This window comes from Halichondria panicea, chromosome 8 (genome assembly GCF_963675165.1).
Source record: "Halichondria panicea chromosome 8, odHalPani1.1, whole genome shotgun sequence".
Taxonomy (NCBI): Eukaryota; Metazoa; Porifera; class Demospongiae; order Suberitida; family Halichondriidae; genus Halichondria; species Halichondria panicea.
Window position 1 is genome coordinate 5,819,597 of NC_087384.1, and position 16,683 is coordinate 5,836,279.

The 16,683-nt window shown below is 39.5% G+C and overlaps 1 protein-coding gene across 3 annotated transcripts; it reads right to left on the minus strand.

Moving 5' to 3' along the window:
* Positions 1-1,370: 1,370 nt before the first annotated feature.
* On the minus strand, positions 1,371-14,848 carry LOC135340238 (uncharacterized). 3 transcript variants are annotated; one of them, XM_064536555.1, is made up of 10 exons: positions 14,733-14,848; positions 13,621-14,490; positions 8,731-8,806; positions 8,376-8,558; positions 6,139-8,285; positions 5,698-5,947; positions 3,158-3,250; positions 2,797-2,838; positions 2,082-2,423; positions 1,371-1,639 (listed from the first exon to the last, which is right to left on the minus strand). In XM_064536555.1, exons 1-10 carry the CDS (start codon positions 14,745-14,747, stop codon positions 1,611-1,613), a joined length of 4,047 nt encoding a protein of 1,348 aa, XP_064392625.1. In that variant the 5' UTR covers positions 14,748-14,848; the 3' UTR covers positions 1,371-1,610. The 3 variants fall into 3 exon arrangements, with proteins under 3 accessions (XP_064392625.1, XP_064392627.1, XP_064392626.1); XM_064536557.1 differs by having other exon boundaries at positions 1,371-1,582; positions 14,733-14,846; XM_064536556.1 differs by lacking the exon at positions 3,158-3,250 and having other exon boundaries at positions 1,371-1,582; positions 14,733-14,847.
* Between the last annotated feature and the right edge of the window lie 1,835 nt (positions 14,849-16,683).

A 16,683-nucleotide genomic window follows, 5' to 3' on the forward strand; every position in this document is an offset into this window, starting at 1 on the left:
CACACCTACTGCTCATTGTTTGTAATGACTTTTTTTTACATGTTTGTGAGAAGCTAGCTAGACTAGCTAGTCTAGCTAGCTATAGACATTCTAAAAGGCAGGTGTCAATTGTGTATTGCTAGTCTAGCTGAGCACCATTACATTTACCTGAGAGGTTTCATGTGGCTGAGATTGTTCTAAACTTGTCCTTCCTGAATATCGAATAAAGTTGTGCTTAAAGCTGAGTCTGAGAATACTGGAGCATGCAGGATTGATACTAGAACTTAAGTCTTGGTCTTCTTTGTTTGAGGTAGCTAGCTAGTTAGCTGAGACAAAGCTAGCCAAAGTGAAACGATTCACAGTGCTATCTCTACATGATTTGCAGCCACGTGCATGAAAAGATGGGCAGGGCTGCTTGATTTCAATTATTGGGGAGCCCTGCCCAATTTTCTCAGCAGCTCCTGGGGGGGTTTCTGGGCAACCAGGAAACAATGGTAGCTACGCCCCTGTATTCACGTGGGATGCCATGCACTTATATTATTATACTCAATTCTCAGTTCTCAATTTGACAAATATTCTTCACATGAATGAATGGGATGTGTTTACAATAATATAAGCATCAATATTATATGAATGAACACTAAGGATAGCGTGCATGCATGCACTTACCTATGGAGCATAATTATTATTATGCACATTCCTGTCATGCAAAAGTAGCCTCTTTCTATTTACAAACAAAATACTTTGGGTAAACAGATTCTACAGCCATTGACACTATTACTCATTAATTTTTTTCGGAAAAATAATACATGATCGTACACATTTAAGTGGTTTGTTGTAATAACAAGCTAGTTTCGTTAGTTTCATCTATAGGGTTCGTGTTGCCATGGTCACCATCTGTTCCTCTATCCGATTGACAATTATTGTCACTACATAAGTTCTCATTGGGAATGACAGCATCTGGTTGGTCAATCAAATCGACCAATGGAATGACAGTCTGAGTAGTAACGAATGTAGTGCTGGTACCGTTATATTATTGCAATTTTCATTGTTTATAAGCCATCGTCGAGAAAAATCACATTTTCTCGTGTCTCGGGTATAGCAATAGTGCACAAGCTTCTTTGTTTTCTTTATTGCCTCTGCTGACCTAATGTTAGTTTGTGTTCAGAGTGTCCAATTTAGATATTCAATAGCTCTCAGAATTACCCTGTCAAAATTAAGTCAAAATTGACCAATAGGCTGGCTATACTGTACCCTCGCAAGAATACGCCCACTATCTAAGTACCATGCATTTCTGTAAACATTTTTGGCACAAGAGTATATTTTTGTGAACGGCAGAGGTTTTACTCAAAATATATATACGTCTATCAAATAATACCCGGGGATAAATATTATATTGATTACATAACATAATTATAACAGTTTCCGTACAAAACATGTACATGCATGCATCTATAGTATGAACAAAAATATTAATATTATCTTATAATACACTTAGCAAAAACGATTACCTGTCCGTCTTGTACACAGTTATATACACTTGCTTGCTTGTGTATATAATCAGTTCATGAGTCCGAGCCAGTGACCACACCCCTCACACCTCCTGTACAATCAGTATCAGTATCAGGTTCTCAGGTTCTCATATTAATAGTCATGCTGTCTACAGAAGGAAAGTGCACGTACATGAATGTATAAAAAAGAGGGCTATGTTTAGAAGATGTTTTATGGTGAGGGCATAATTGGGCTTTGCCACCCACCCATGCACTCATGCATGCAGGGGGTGTGTCTCTGGGAGGGGGTAGTTACTCTACCGTTGCCAAAAATAATGTATCTTCTCAGAGATAAGTTGGTACCTTTATTATAAACAAGAGAAAGATATAGCGGTTACATAATTGAAATTCTATATCTGAAAACCATGGGAGCTCTGCCCTCCTCCCCCCGGCACACTTGGTTATTACGGCCTTGCACGGCGTGGTACATTTCTTCTATGGCGTGATTTATGCGCATGATTCAAAATTTGAATAGCTACTCAGTAGAGGGCTCAGGGGAGGCCGGGAGATTGTCACATGACACATATAATAAGATTATGTACATGTACTTACGTGGGGTCAATTGCTGACAGATTTGATGAGCTGTTTCTCCTTTATACAATCCCAGTACAATATCCAGTAGAGCTCTGTAAGTTGCTTGATAAGGATTATGTTGTTTCCAGATTTTCAAGCACTTCATCATGGCTGTTTGAGTTCCTTCTCTGTAGTACAACATATTCACATCGGCTTGTTCTGCAAGAGGTAGTTTCATGGAACTCGAATAAAGTTCCACATTATCGAAACATAAGGCCAGTTTGGGAGTATCAGAGTACTCTATTTTACTGTTGAGTTGCTCGTCAGTCAGACTGTATCGTTTTATTAGTTCTTGGAGCGTGACTTGATTAGCGGGTAGTCCTATGGAGGTAGTGCAAACATTGATATTATAGAGACATGAATATTTTACACAGCATCAATGCACATAGCCAGACACACAAGCTATGAGCTCTGCATGCTTCAGTTGTATGCATGATTGTCCAAGCAACTTATTGCTCATGACGTCAAGAGGGTCCATCTTCAAGGTAACCTCCGTGGTTTAGGTTCTATACTTTGATAAATGACTACTAACTCACTATTATATAATAGAGGAATATCCTGACAGAGGCTTAATTATACTGTTCAAATTAAAGTAGCTATATAAAATAATATATGTCGTATTTGAGGATCCAATGAATACATGAGTATAGCTATACAGACACAAACACTCCATGCACTGTATACACAAACTGACCTCTCTGTGTGGCTGAGTCACTCGTCCCCAGAGTCTGAGGTACTGAGGAAAAAGAGGAGAGTTTTTAAACTACAAAGATACGCCTATTAAAGGAAAAGTGATATCATTTTCATCTGTATTATACATGACCTGTTTGTGCATGCGAATTAGGATGAATCAGGCCCGGTTTGTGCATTCCAGTATATACTACAATAATTATAGATATACAGATGAGTAAGAAAGTAACAGCTTCCAAGAATAACTGGCTTGCAGACTGAATGGTGGTCATGAGAATTGAGAGGTAAAATTAATACACTCATGAATATATCTGAACACTAACAACAATACGTGTGTATATAAATCATGGTAACAAAGAACACACCCTGTGTAGATGAGCGTAATCGTTTGGTACTGGATGTTTCCCCAGCGGATAGACGTCTCTTCTGACCAGCTCCTCCTAAACATTCTTCGGAATCTGTGATATTGAATAAATTCGGTTAATATACTATATGCCGTTAATTAATTACAACACACCCCGCCATACATGTATAAATAAAACTGACCGGCCAACAAAACAATACAAGTTATGCCTAGTTTTTGCTTACTTAAGATGCCCATATAGATATAGAAGAGGGATTGGAAACAAAAGTGGCCTCGGAAAACATCCGCGCCTTGCTTTCTTGTTGTTCTTTTGCCTCAATGCTGTCTCTCCATGACTATATGACAGCAGACATAGCCTAGCTAGCTACGGTACAACAGGAAATTTTTGTGAGGTGCTAAATTTTGCATTTTTCGAGGGAAGACGTGAAAATTAAAACTGGGATAAAGTCTACCGGTATTTCACATGCAAACTTATTGGTGGGTGTGGTTTCCTTGCATCGAAAACGCAAAATTTGTACTCGCAGATAATTGGAAATTGTCATTAAAACCACTTGCGAGTAATTATGAATAATATTAATTTCACAACTTGAGTAAGAATTCGCAGAATTTAATGCCAGCAAAATGAGCTAAACAGTGAATTCGCAAACAAATCTAACTGTGAAAATATGTCACCTTAAGGTATATGCGGTATATACCGTATTTCATTTAACACATACGTATTTACTTGGTATACGCCCGGGCGTTTATTTCAGATCAAAGTCTTTAGAGGGGGCGTTTAAACGAGGAGGGTGTTTAATCCAGGAGGGCGTTTATTGTTATGTCTCCTCCAAAACTCTTGCACAGCAGCAGTTATTGTGCTCTTCTTGGGCTGCTGTCTCAGCTTAAATCTATTTCTCAGCTTAAATTTAAGTTATATAGGAGTGCCCTCTGTTTCGGTATCTCTCTCTCTGCCATCGATGCATCATAAAAAAGTATTTTTATTCTATGCTGCCACGCTTGCAACTGGGTTCCACGTGCTATTTCAGCTCCACCCACAGTGCCTACATGGGCGATTATTTAAGATGGGCGTTTATTGACAAAAACAGAGCTTTTACCCTGGGCGTTTAAACAAGATGGGCGTTTATTCAAGGAGGGCGTTTAATGAAGTAAATACGGTAGCTAACTGGCTGAAAGAGACACGATCAACAGCATTGCTAGTGAGGAGAATGTGCAGAGAGCTGAATACTTGTTTCACATGCAGTCTATAAAATTATTAGAGGATGATTAGTTTCTTGAAATTGTGAAGCTATTTGTGATTGTCAAAGGCTTCTCACTTCAACTACATGTACTGGATGGTAAAAAAAAACCATCAAGAAGTAACCACGATCATTTCATACATAATCGTATGTGCTAATAGTGACTGCATGGAGAGTGTATAGCTATTAATCCTGTATCACCCAGTAATTGCACGCCGTCATTGACAGTGTGCAATTATACCTGTCAAGTAATTGTATACGCTGTCAATGACAACGTAACAATTTTCGAATAACGGCCACGGCTAAAATGTTAATAAAACTACAGAGCACTTCATCATAAACGATTAGTATATGGTTACTCGTGCAATAAAGCACTCATAACAAGCACTGGCAAGGTTAATTAGGAGCCTTGCCATTGCTTGTTACTTGTGCTATTAATCCTATATTGCACTCCTAATACACCATGTAATACTTAAGTTCCATGATAATTAAAATAATCGTGAACAATAACAAACCATATAAACAATTATCATAGCTCTGATTAGCAGCACTCTAATCAGAGAGTTACTGGATGGAGAGAAGCTGGTAACGTATACAAGGGTGGTGATGTGTAGGGGTGTAGAGAGGAGGGGTGTATTCATACATTAAACGAAAGCACCGCGGGTGCTGATTCCTCGGTGGCGATGTCAAAGCTATACATAACATAAAGCTACTAGTAGCTTATTTTATACACACACTATTATCATGATGAACATTTTGCTGTGCATGCGCATGCGCAAAAGCAAGAATCCAGAATCACAAGGAAACTCGAAGAGTGGGACCATGGTTTATTAAAAACGATTGATGCCAAACGTCCCAAGTCTAAAATAAATGGCTGCAAGTCAGCAGAGCCTTGCAGCTCTCTTCTCACTCTTGCATGCAGCTACCAATAGCTAGCGTCCTAGTGCACAGCTATAACTATACTAAGTAGAGTAGCAACACTCCCTGGACAAGTTTTGCTACAGACTCTGGCATTTCAAGTAAGCAAAACTAGGCATAACTCAAAACGAAGCATTATTTTGCAAATCCAAGAAAACCTGACTAGAAGCCTATATATAAAGAAACTCTTACTTGCACTTCATTGATCTTTGAGCAGCTGTAGCAGTCTACACAGACACACAAACACACCACCATATACCTCGCTTGTGCATGCGTACCGAGGCATAAAAAGCTTTATGTTAAGTAGATTTGGCACAGCATCAGCACCTGCGGTGCAAAGTAGATGAGCTATTTACATGGCTATTGCTTGACTGTAATGAGAACTTACTAAGCTCATCTTTGTAGAAAGTTCTGTAGACAGTGAGGACCACTGTCCCAGCCTCCTTCACCTCACACTGGTAGTAGTCCAGGTCCTCCTCACTCACACTCTGGAAGGTGAGAATGTTGGGCTTGCAGGGATGAATTGGTTGTGTGTTGTCATCTCCCACTTTGCTCCAATTAAAAGAAAATCTCTTCAGAGACTGTTCCTTAACAAACCCAAAAACACCCAAGCTAGCACTCTGACCAATAGAAATAGCCTGCAGGTAAGACAAAGCACATGATGTTCATGCATGCGTACAGCCCAGTATAAATTAAGTGATGTGACATTGGGCCACTCTTTCGTTATTTGGCCTGATGTTTGCATGTTTGCCTTATGTATACATGTACATCATACACAAGTTGTAGAGCATACAGTGTCGATTATACATAAAGTATAGTTGTAACGTACCTTTCCAAGCCAAACCATTTGAGTCTTCCTCAGGGTAACAGGGTCCTTGGAGCGTTCACAAAGGAATCTGACTTCTGATCCTAGCGAAATTGAACAAATATCGTTGAGATTGGGCTCTTCCGAGTGCTTAGGACAGTGGCACTGAAAAGCAATTTGTGGAACTAATCGCTCATAAAGGCCGCTAAGAATGTACTGAATTACAGACCAAACATATGCACAAACCTCATTGACAGAGATTTTCGATTTTTTTAAACAAACTCTTATTTCATAGTATCTTTCACGAGAGATAATAGTCACTGTATGTACCGCATCGATAACAAATGAAACACAGTTTCGCTTGACACCATCTTCTACTAACTTCCACGTCAATCCGAGGATTCCATGAGTGCCTCGGGAAACTAGTTGAGTAATCAGACCACAAAAAGCTCCAGTTGGAACGTAACCACAGCTAAATGTGATGAGCAGTGGCTCTGGATTGTTGGCATCTGGTGGAGGTGGGTTGGTCAGAGAAACACACTCCAAGATAGCGGGCATTAAATAGGTGCTTCGATATTTGCTCTTATTATTAACATCTATGTGAATAATTTCAGAGAGAAGATTTAGATGTTGAAGAAGTGTAATAAGAGCCTTGGCTGGGATAAGTTCGTTGTTTCCCAACTTTTTGCTTACTTGAGCAGTTTTACAATACATTTCGATGGCTTCAGCTGAATATTGCCCCTTTCTAATCAACTCTTTTCGCTCATACTCAGTGAAAGTACCTCCAGAATGAAGTTCACGCATAGAAGGAAGAATCAGCTGACTGATGCTATCGAAGACTACTTGAGGGGAGCAGATTACACGATTTTTAAGCCACTTTTCCTTATCATTTGTTATGTTTGTGTAATGCATGACAGTGCCAACGCAGTCGTGAAGATACCGCAGACAAAATTTCGTTTCATTTTCATCCATTTCAAGCTTCTTCCCTAACTCTAGACAATCTTCAATACTGGCAATCTTGTATTCCCTTCGTAGAATGAGTCCAAATAAAAGCCATTTTGGTCTAATCGGTAGCAAAGCATCCTTGAAGCGTTTGTGAAAGATTTCACTCAACAATTTACGAAGAGGGGCTATGTCCGACTGCTCAGTTCCAGTGTAGTTGTCCACAGTAAATAAAACCTTTGAGCTAGAATTAGCTGATGGACAAATCATTACTTTATCAAACTTTTGTACAATGTCTTTTAAATCTTCCTCGATCACCTCCTCAGGATTTTCCAGCTTATCTTTGTGAGTGCCTATCAACGCAGCCAACGGACTAACTTGTAAAAAACATTCAAGCTTCTCTCTAAATCCAGCAACTGTATCGGTCTTAAATGAAGAGGTCACTTGAGGGTTACTATGTATGCTACTGATGGAAGAAAGGATTTGTGACACTGTGTCTTTGACTGTGTGTATAGAATCATAGGGAGTGATGATTGTTTTATCGCGACTGAAAGCGATCTTGTACGGCTTGTTTAACTCTTTGCTCAAGTCTAAGAAGACAAGATACATGGCCGGACCAGTACTCAGGGCTGGGAGCATTTCTAAAAAGCCTGGCTGACCACCAATATCATTAATGTTCAAAAATGTGCCCAGAGCATTGAAAAGGTTAGAATATTCTCCACTTTTGATCAACTTTTGGAATCGACTAACAATATCACTAATCCTTTGATCTTTAATATAAGCTTCGACTTGTGAATTTTGCGTGTGGGGTTTGTCTTGTTGAACATGTGGCTGTGTTCTGGCAGGTTTGGGTGGAGTAGTGTGTTCTTCACTAAGGGGTATGTCCAGCGGTGCCTCTTTAGCTATTTGTTTATGTCCACAGAAATAATTTAATACAATTTTTGCTTCACTGTCTAAGTCACTGTCAAAGTCATTGGAAGACTGCCACTCTGCTGAGTCGTCACCAACAATAGCAAATGCTTGAATACAGTTAGCGAGTAGTGTACTTTGAAGCTTTGCTTTGTCACCTGCTGAATAAATATTCTCAAATACTTTTAACAGACGGCTTAGAGTGGTCGTTTTTCCCACAAATGGTGGGCCAACAAGAAAAAGTTTCAAGTAGCGAAGGTCGATGGTGTCTGCAGCTGTCATCAAATCCTTGAGTATCTCGAGATATCGCTGCTGCACAACTATGAGAATGTAAATGAGTTTTTGATTAAATGAAAGGCAAGAAGCACTATATAAACACTAAAAACGTTAGAAATGTGCATGTAACTCACTTTCTTTGAGTTTTGTCCTGAGATTCCTTGCGTCCTCGATGTAACCTTTCTGGGAAAATAATTGTTGAGCTTCTTCAAGAGTGATGCCTTGACCAGTAGCAATGATGTCATCAATGTTCACTTCTGTCCCCTCGATAAGCTTCTGTAGAGCATCAATCTCATCTTGTGTTAGAGGTGTGCGCTCTGACGATTTAGTAGGGGGTGTTTGTGTACAGAGTATATAATAATTATGGTATACTTGAGCATGTGTATAGCATTGGCCACCAAGCATGCAGGGAGTAAGCTAATTATAGCTCAACCTATATCATGCATGGTATTGCTTGCTCCGGCCGGCCACCACTAACTGTATACGCACCTGGAGGAGGCTGCTGGTAGACTGGAAGACTCTGGTCGCCAGTGATCTGACTTGGAGCAAAAGATTGTTCCACTTCCTGTAGGATATATGCAACATAATATTATGCAGATGTTACAGTAAAGTAAAGTACCTGTTGTGTAATTATACCAAGGGCGTAAGGCGTGTAACTATAAGCATCAGTCAACGTACTCATCGAAATTCTACATTCAAGTGAAAGACTGGATATCCCATAAATAGATGCATGCAGACTTTTCCTCAATTTACGGAGCAGATTAGTTTACGGAGTTACCGTATAGCGGCCTATTAGGCTCCAGAGCCCTCAGTAGAAATGTTCATGGGTTCTAATATTTGCGTTTCAATGCCAGAAAACCACACCCACCAATCGTTTTGCATGTGAAGTACCGGTGCGTGGGAGTTTATCCCAGTTTTAATTTTCGCATCTTCTGTCTGTCTGTATAGGGTTTTTGTGGTTGGCTAGGGTGTCTGAAGGGAGTGGATCTCAGGGGCATAGCCAGGATTTTGGGGAAGGGGGTGCTATTGTAGAGCGCAAAGTGCTTGATTTTTAGCTGCGCAGCGCCGAAATTTGTTTGACAGGAAGCCACACCTCTTATTAATTACGTCATAATTAACTTATCTGCCAAGTTGGGTGTGGCCAAATCTTTATTTACATAGAAAACTAGATTTAATTAAGCCTGAATAGCTTATAGCTGAATCGTGTTGCTTGCCTACTAGCTAGCTAACTTCAGCAAGATCTAGAAGAGAAGGGGTGCTCAGCCGGATAATCAGATACATTTCTGTGTGATTTGTACTAGTCTCGCACCAGCCCCGATTAAAAATTGGGTCTGGAGAACTTGAGTTGCGCAAAGCCGTAAGTGATCAGTAAATAGTAAGTGATCAGTAAATGGTGGTCACAAATAATATTATTCATGAATTGATGACCACAGTGTGGTTAAAATAATTTGAAAACCACGGTGAATGAAAGCACCGCAGGTGCTGATGCCTCGGTGGAGATGCCAAAGCTACATAACATAAAGCTATACTAATAGCTTTTATGCACAATGATAAACAATTTAATTTTGCTGCATGCAAAAACTTAGAGAGTGGGTAATGATTGACCATGATTGTTGTTAAAAACGATTGATGCCAAAAGTTCAAGTCTAAAATTAATGATGCATTAGCAGAGCCTCTTCTCACTCTTGCAGCTACCAATAGCTATATAGTGTTCTAGTGCAGAGCTAACTACTAAGTAGAGTAGCTACACTCGATCGGTAAACAAGTTTGGCTACGTGCTCTTCTGAAAAGGCTGCAATGGCATTCCAAGTAAGCAAAACTAGGCATAACTCGAGAACGAAGCATTGTTTTGCAAATTTACGAATATAACCATGACTAGAAGCCTATAGAAACTCTTACTTGCACTTGATTCATCCTTGAGCAGCTGTAGCAGTCTACACAGACACTACCGTATACCTCGATTGCGCATGCGCATCGAGGCATAATTGTTGGAAATAAGTCCCAAAAGTAGATTTGTCTACTGCATTTACACACACATATAATCCCAGTGCATTAGTTTTAGTTACCTTAATGTTACTACCGTATAGCGGGTATATTTCGAGGGTATAAATGTTTGCGGTTTTCGCGGATTGAGCCTGTACCGCGAAAATTTATACCCACGAAAATTTATGAATAGTAGGCGTGTTCAGTATTATGGATTCGAGGCTAACGGTGTGGAGGTACAGCTGCACGTTGATGTGCGCATGTGCCAAAAGGCTGGAACTTAGACCACGAAAATAAAATCCGCGAAATCCTTTGTAATGGTCCATCCGCGAAAATTTATACCCTCGAAATATACCCGCTATACGGTATTATAGACGGGTAGTCATTTTAGCGTTTTTAGGGTACTAATTTTGGCGGATTTGTAGAAATTCATTACCACAATAGTATCTCAAAAGATGTACAAGTATGAGTTTTAAGGTTAAATGGAAAGTTTGGAGTCAGATACAGATAAAAAAAAAAGGGCTAGCTTGCTTAGCATATACTCTCAAAAGTACATTACATTATCAGGGGTGGAGGAAGCTTAGTGGCATCATAGATAGAGTAGAAGAGGGATTGGAAACGGAAGTACCCTCGAAGTACCATCCGTGTATCTCCACGGTTTAATCGGCTTACTTTTTAACACGAGGGCTAAACGTGAATAATTCATGAGAATTGTTTTGCTCTCTGTAAGAAGTCCACGAGCAGTTCTGCTGCTAAACATCAACTTTCATCTTTCATCTCATATATATACTCGAGGCCATTTGGGACACAGGACACTATTTAGTTACACAGCCTTAGCTATATTATAGGTACTATAGGAACACAAGCATGAAAAGCGCTCTATGTACCTCTAGCTACTTCACGACAATCGAGATTAAATTTTCTTCGTTTCCAATTGATACCTACTATTAGGGGGCATGTGATTCAGTAATGGGGGTAGCTCTGAGATGTATGCATTGGACACAATAAGTTTCCCGGGCTTTTGCGGGAGTTATGAAGAGATACACGGATGGTCACTACGTAGACTTCATTGTAAAACATCACGTGAATCACTTCCGTTTCCAATCCCTCTCTACTCTATCTATATATGGGTACACTTTCCTCAGATACAATAAAATTTTGATATTTAATGCTGACTCAGGATATTCTTGTGTACCCAATGTTTACATAACTAAAACCTCACATGCACTACAAGCAACTTGTAATGCTGACTCAGGACATTCTTGTGTACCCGATGTTGACATAACTAAATCTCCTACTACAGAGACAAGCAACTTGCAAATCACTGTAGTGACTAGGCGGCTTTAGTGACTATACACTGATAAGCACACATTATTAGGTTCCAGTGCACTCTTACTCTTATCAGGAGCCCATAAATAAGAGAAGGAGCATATATATGAGCCATATTCCATACTTCCCTGGGGGAAGTAAAATATGGCTCATATTCACTGGAAATCACCTAGGATACGAAGTGAATCAGTAAATAAGTGGTTGAATCTCTACACGTGTTATACACAATACAGGGCTGCAGTTTGCAAGCACCAGGAGCACATTACAGAAGGAGCGTCTTACCTCGGGAATCGCATCTCGTGGAAGTTTGCAAAGCATGACCTTATATGCAAAACCACTAAGTGGGTCTGCGGGCGAGTGCTAATTGAGCTGACGTGCACTTTTACCAAGCATAGGTCAATATAAGTGAAAAGTTACAGCTAGCTAGCTAGCTAGCTATAGACCTGGAAGTAAACTCTCTCTTCTAAGAACCCCCCCTACTGCAAAAACAAAACGCCTAGTATGTGTTAGTCTAAGTCTAGCAAACTTTCTCTGTACAAAGTGACTGGATATGCTCCTATTTACAGAACTTTCTGTACCTCACCAATGACAGTCTCTTCCATGATGTATACCAACATCCATCAAAGATCTAGCTATTCATTTTAGCTCTTTCTGGCTCAACCTAGCTCTCCTGCTGCTGCACTACATACAAAATCCGTTTATAATGATATTCACAGGTTGACCGTGGTCTGTAATTTATGTACACAGTACTTGCACACACTCTTATAAGGCAATGCGGCGTTTAGGAAAGCACACGAGATGCCATTTCCGAACCCATGCACAGTTAGACGCTCCTTCTGTAATATGCTCCTGCAGGCACTTAAAGTCTATTTGTGTTGAGTTTGACCTTCATAAAGTTGTCATAACTTTGTTATACTCCAGTTCAAAGTTTCATATATACCCATTGGATTCCTTGTTAAAAAGCACTTCTGTCTATATGCTGTAGAGCTGGTAAGCTTCAGCTAAAAGTTATGTAGAAGTCCCAGGCATACTTGTCCACCACATAAAGCCATATTGACCACATAACTTCCAAGGCTGCTCAACGCAAATAGATTTTACCATATAAGAAAGTGCGGTTTCACCGGCAATTACGAAACGTGATCCCTAGTATACGTTGAAGTTAGCCGCTCCTTCTCTTATGGGCTGCATAAGACCGAGTGTTTTATGAATAATTATACAGGCACAAACACGAGGTCGAAGCGAGTTGCCTGCATATTGCGTAAAACACAAGAATTCTCATGCTAATTATAAAAGTATATTATGACAGACACAAAAAGGTGTAACAGTGCAAATAACATCTAGCTGTAGCAACTTTCTAGGTGGCAATCAGTGCCACCTACTGCAAGTATTTGATCTAGCTAGCACCATAGACAAATCTATGCTGGTACCTGTGAAGAAAAAAGTGTACAAACAATATAATTATTTGTGACAAAATGGTGATAAGGTTGCATGTTGGATGAGTCTAGACGCTCAATTACCAAAAAGGACGTGAACAATTAAGATAAAAGAAAAGCACATTAGAATAGACACAAACCAGCAGGCTTAGTGACGGTTTGTGTCTATTCAGGTCTCCATTGAATTGTCTTGTGTGTATATACTTTATTATTCTCTCTGTACTTTCAGTATCATTATCTAACACAATCTGTACTTTCATGATCAGTACTAGATAAATAATAATCGGCGTTATAACTACAAGCCCATGTAACACGGAAGGGACAGTATGACTTTTTTACACCCTCGTTACTTTTACAACGTGATATTAATGTAATACGTAGGAAACATAACCTAGCGCTGCTTAAAATCATACACAAAAATTGTTCTTTAATTGCTACATGTGCAAATTAAGATTAAAGGTGCGGCCAGGGAATCTTTCCGGTAAGCAATCAACCCACGAACGGACAATTCCACGAAATTTAAGTGCCTCGAAATTTGGCGCTATACGGTACATAACGTAGTTAAATGCCTGCATGGAAAGCGAGTTTCTTACAGTCAATAATGATATAATTATGCATCGTATATACATTATACCTCTGATAGTAGTGGAATGTGGTGGTTTCTCTGAGACGGTTTAACCCCTTGTTTGTCTGGAACATCTTTGTGATTGTACCACTCTACTAGTAAAGATACTGCATGTGTGTTGTTTCTGCGTTGGGCTTCATGAAGCATTGTCCTTTCATTTGAGTCGGTGTATATTGTATTGATGTCAACTTCATTTTGTTTCAGTAAATCTAGCACTGCTCTAAACGTACTCAACTTATTAGGATCATTCGGAATACAGTTCATGAGATAGTAAAAGGGCGTGTAATCCTTTTCATCCAGAACTTGTATAGCAGGAATGATATCGTGGTGAAATTGTTTACATGCGTCAATAACGATGTCAAGGAACCATGACCACTTACTCGCAATGTGAAGAAGGGTGTTACTTCGATCAAGCATGTTAAAATTGATTCCTGTTAAATGAGATAGGACATCATGCTGAACACACAGGTTAAACAGTAGCTCGACTGCTGTACTATGTTGCGTTTCAAAAGCTAATTCGATGGGAGTTTTTCCTTTATTGTTTTTTGCACGCAGAATTTTCTTAATTTGCTGAGGATCTCCTTGGACGAAAAGACCTATTTTTTTTTTATCGACTTTAGTGCCACTGAGAATAGCACTATGAACCGGCAAATCTCCATCCTTATCCGTTTTAACAAGCTGTTTGGGAGGCATCTTCGAAATAATTTTTTTCATGTCTTCAAAAGTGAAAGATGTACTGCTCCTAGCTAGGCCATGAGTTGCAGTTCCTTGGAATTGCTCATCAACTTTGTCAATTGAATCTAGATACCCCACATTGAGGGGATTATCCTCCACCAGATCTTGGAAATGTTCTGCTAGCCACGGCTCCCACTTTAGACCCTGCACATAAATTTAATATTATTTTTCACCAACGCATGTGCTAGAGAAACACCAAAAAGTGTATAAACAAGAAACGGAGCTTTATGCCAATACATATTAAAGCACAATGTTGAGAAACATGTTGTACAATGAAGTTTGTATTATGCACTCCTGGTATTATGTAGATCAGTGTACATGACATTGTGTCTATAGATCTACTACACTATAATTATGCCATTGTATAAACTAACTCTAGATCTTACCTGCTTTGTTGACATACTTGACAATGCGTGCGCGTGCCTTGACCAGTCACTATCAGGAACTGCTCTGATGATCTTACTAAATATAACATTGGCCAGGATCCAGGGATCTATTAATAATACCACAAGCACACGTACATTGCGTGCTGCGCATGCGCAACTGAGGCAATTTAAAGGTAGGCGAGGGTAAAATATTCACGATTCCAGGCCGTATTAAAATACCAATCCCAAAACCACTTAAGCCCATCACTCTGGCCCCAAATCTTAGCAAGATACTCGAGAAGTGTATTCTCCTCAGATATAGGTCTAACCTTTTAACGTCTGACCTACAGTTTGGCTTCAAGGAGGGATTTTCCACTGAATTATCCACTGAATTATGGAGTGCTGATGAATGTTGTCTCTCAGTATCTGCAAGGCAATACTAGGATGCCAGCAAAGCTTTTAATAGAGTTAACCATACTACCCTCTTTAAGATGCTCATTGAAAGGAACCTTCCTCCCACAATGCTGCGATTTCTCTTCTCATGGTACAGGGACCAGGAATTAGCTGTTGTTCGCTGGAATGCAGTTCTTTCAGCATCTTTTAATGTTTCGAATGGTGTACGTCAGGGTGGTGTTCTCTCTCCAATCCTTTTCACTGTTTATGTTGACGAGCTCCTGCAATACTATCTCGGCTAGGAATCGGTTGCCATCTAGGAAGCCACTCTGTCTGTGCACTTGGTTATGCTGACGATATAGCCCTTTTAGCCCCTCACCATCTGCCATGCGCATCTTATTGAAAGAATGCAAAGTATTTGTCTCTGAATTCGATATAACTTTTAATGCCAGCAAAACTCAACTTATTTGTTTCAGTAATCGCCAGAGGTCGCTACCCAATGGGGTTTTCAGGTTCAATTGGAGCTGCTCTTTGTTTAACAGACACAGTGACCCACCTTGACCACATTCTTCATTGCAAGTTGGATGATGACGTTGATATTAAGTAACTTCCGCTATATATGTGCAGGAAAGCAAACTACTAGCCTCGGTCCCAGGCCAATCTGTCTCCAATTGGAAAATTTTGTCCACAAAAATTGTTCTTTAATTACTATAACATGCAAAGATTTAAAGGCGTGGCTTCCGGTAAGCAGTCATTCTGCGAACATTGTGCAACGAAATGCTTTTAGAGGCCAATCCACGAAATATAAATGAGATGCGGCCAAGCCTGACATCCCGAACAAAGTCCGTACAAACCATACACAGTAAAAACAGATTCGTTATAATAACATAAAACATCTCAAATAAAATGCATCATTTGAAATTTAATGTAGAAATAACATAAATTTCTGTCATTTCTACATTAAATTTCAAATGATGCATTTTATTTGAGATGTTTTATGTTATTATAACGAATCTGTTTTTACTGTGTATCGTCATTGCTTTATATAATTCCATTTGATCAGGTTGTTAGCCCCGACTGCTGTGTATGCTTGGCTAGACGCCCACGAGAAGACCGATCTGATGAGTGGGAATTTTAATGTTAAAGCACACGATACAAATTTGGAAAAAGCTCTGGTATTTGATCATACACTCTATCAGCTGCAATTGACTATAAGTTGGACTTAATTACTATTCCTGTATATACAAATACTAAACTATTTTATCTTTACACTATACTTGTAAAAATTATATATACTTGTACGCCTATCCCTGGTGTTTTCAAGGATGATAGTGCACATTAAAGTATCAATAATTATTATCAGAAACAAGCTGATTTTTCACCTGACAATAAGTCTATAAACAACATAACCTCCAAAAATGATAGCCCAATTCTAATGAATATACACCAAAATGTGGTCGTGTCTGAGAAAATAAACAGGAACCTACGAATCACTGAAGAGGCAGAGCCACAAGATTTAAGGTGCTTTTGGTAGCTAAAAGTCTCCCCTACAACATATCACAAAACTATATGTATCCTA

Coding starts and splice junctions, on each gene's coding strand:
- LOC135340238 (XM_064536557.1), bottom strand. Junction 8,807..13,620: donor ACATTCCACTACTATCAGAG/GTATAATGTATA, acceptor TATATCCTACAG/GAAGTGGAACAATCTTTTGC. Junction 5,948..6,138: donor AAATGGTTTGGCTTGGAAAG/GTACGTTACAAC, acceptor TCTTACCTGCAG/GCTATTTCTATTGGTCAGAG.